General features: G+C 36.9%; 1 protein-coding gene across 1 annotated transcript in view; it reads right to left on the reverse strand.

The window, feature by feature from the left end:
- Nucleotides 1-1,468, reverse strand: part of LOC107646480 (double-stranded RNA-binding protein 2) — a 3,499-nt gene extending 2,031 nt beyond the window's left edge. The window contains exons 1-2 of the mRNA XM_021104071.1: nt 1,192-1,468; nt 352-599 (exon numbers count right to left, since the gene is read on the reverse strand). Of these exons, the coding sequence (XP_020959730.1) occupies nt 352-597 (246 nt within the window). The 5' untranslated portion in view covers nt 598-599; nt 1,192-1,468. The remainder of the gene's footprint in view (nt 1-351; nt 600-1,191) is intronic.

A 1,624-nucleotide genomic window follows, 5' to 3' on the forward strand; every position in this document is an offset into this window, starting at 1 on the left:
TTTCTTTTATCTCAAATGACATTAATACGCCCTATCATATGTATCATGTCTATTGTGAGATCGTTCACCCAAAAATCTCACTTAAGAGTCTTTTTAGGTCTTTCTCTACCACAAACCACTGTTCTATAGTCCACCTTTCTCATAGGATACTCTAACAATCTTTTTCCACATGTCCAAACCACCTAATGGACTTTATTATCATTTGCTTTGACACTCCTATGCATTACCCACTGAATGGCAATAGATAAGCAATTATGCAATTCATATATTAAGCAAGTCAATAAAAAGAAATGCACAAATGAAATCCAGCAAAAAGGGAGACAGAATGATACAAATATCACAACTGCTCACCAGAACCCTAGCAGCCAAAGCTCTAGAGGGGCCCCTTTTTGCAAAAGTGTTAAGAGCCACCTCGGCCGCTGCATGCTCTGCCTGTCTTAAGGTAGAGCAGAATGTAGGGCTTTCAAATGTCTCTCCATTGAAGCTGACGGTTGCCTTGAAACGAGGAGCATGATCAGGCCCTTCTCGGATGCATGAATAGGCTGGCAAATTAAAACAGCTTCTTTGAGCCAATTCTTGCAACCGGTTCTTATACATGCCTGCATAGAAATGAACATACTTCAAAAGAGGAATTCCATTGACCTTTGTGTTAGATAAAAATAAATCATATTCTCCAAAATGTCCACGGTTACACTAAAGAACAAGCAGATTATTCATCCACCCCATGTAAACATATGAACTTACCAAGTCTGCAAAACTAACGGAACCTAGAGCAATGTTCAAAACAGGAGTGATGAGTTGAATACAATAACAAATATAACTACATAACAAATCATTCTTTGGTGAAATTCAACTTGAATTCATTTCGCTAGAATTTTGATAAAATCCACTCTCACAAAGAAACTCCAAAAATACCCCCTCCCAAAAATGAAGGAGCTGCAACCAAAGCAGCTCAAGAATTAAACAGAGATTATTAACAAAAGCGTAGCCGTACATACACCTATGTATTCATCATCTACCCAAACAAACCCCCATTATTGGTACCATCCAATAATAACCGAGAACAATCAGTGAAGCCCCATTCATGCAAATTAGTTACTGAAAGAAAAAGCTCAGAAATTGCATTGATGAAAGTGAAGGAATCCTAATCCTAATAGACAAGCAAGAAAGCATGAAACATGGAATTCAGACCTTTCTGAAACAAGTCTACGAGCGTAGAGCGAGAGGATCTGGGTGGTGGAGAGTGAAATTCGAAATTTGAAATTGGACAAGTTAGTTCTGATTGGAAAAATGGAAAATTGTGAGGGAAAGCTAGCTAGGAGCTAGGAACTAGAAATTTGCATAATTCACGTTTTCTGCAAAGGGAAACAAAAACAAGCTGTAATTTTTATGGTTTTGTGTTTTTTGTGCTTCTAATCTGAGTGACAATGACTTTCATTGCTTCTTACTTCTTGGCTTTGCCTTTCAGAGGTTAAAGCTTAAAACTTAAAAAAGTGAAAGTGTAAATAAAACACCCCAATACGCTGCCGTTTATTGCATCACTCACATGTCTAATTATTTTATTCTTCACAAAATATTAAGGTATTGTCACATTAATCAACCCAAATTATTCTATTTTCTATTT

The sequence above is a fragment of the Arachis ipaensis genome, chromosome B06 (genome assembly GCF_000816755.2).
Source record: "Arachis ipaensis cultivar K30076 chromosome B06, Araip1.1, whole genome shotgun sequence".
Classification (NCBI taxonomy): domain Eukaryota; kingdom Viridiplantae; phylum Streptophyta; class Magnoliopsida; order Fabales; family Fabaceae; genus Arachis; species Arachis ipaensis.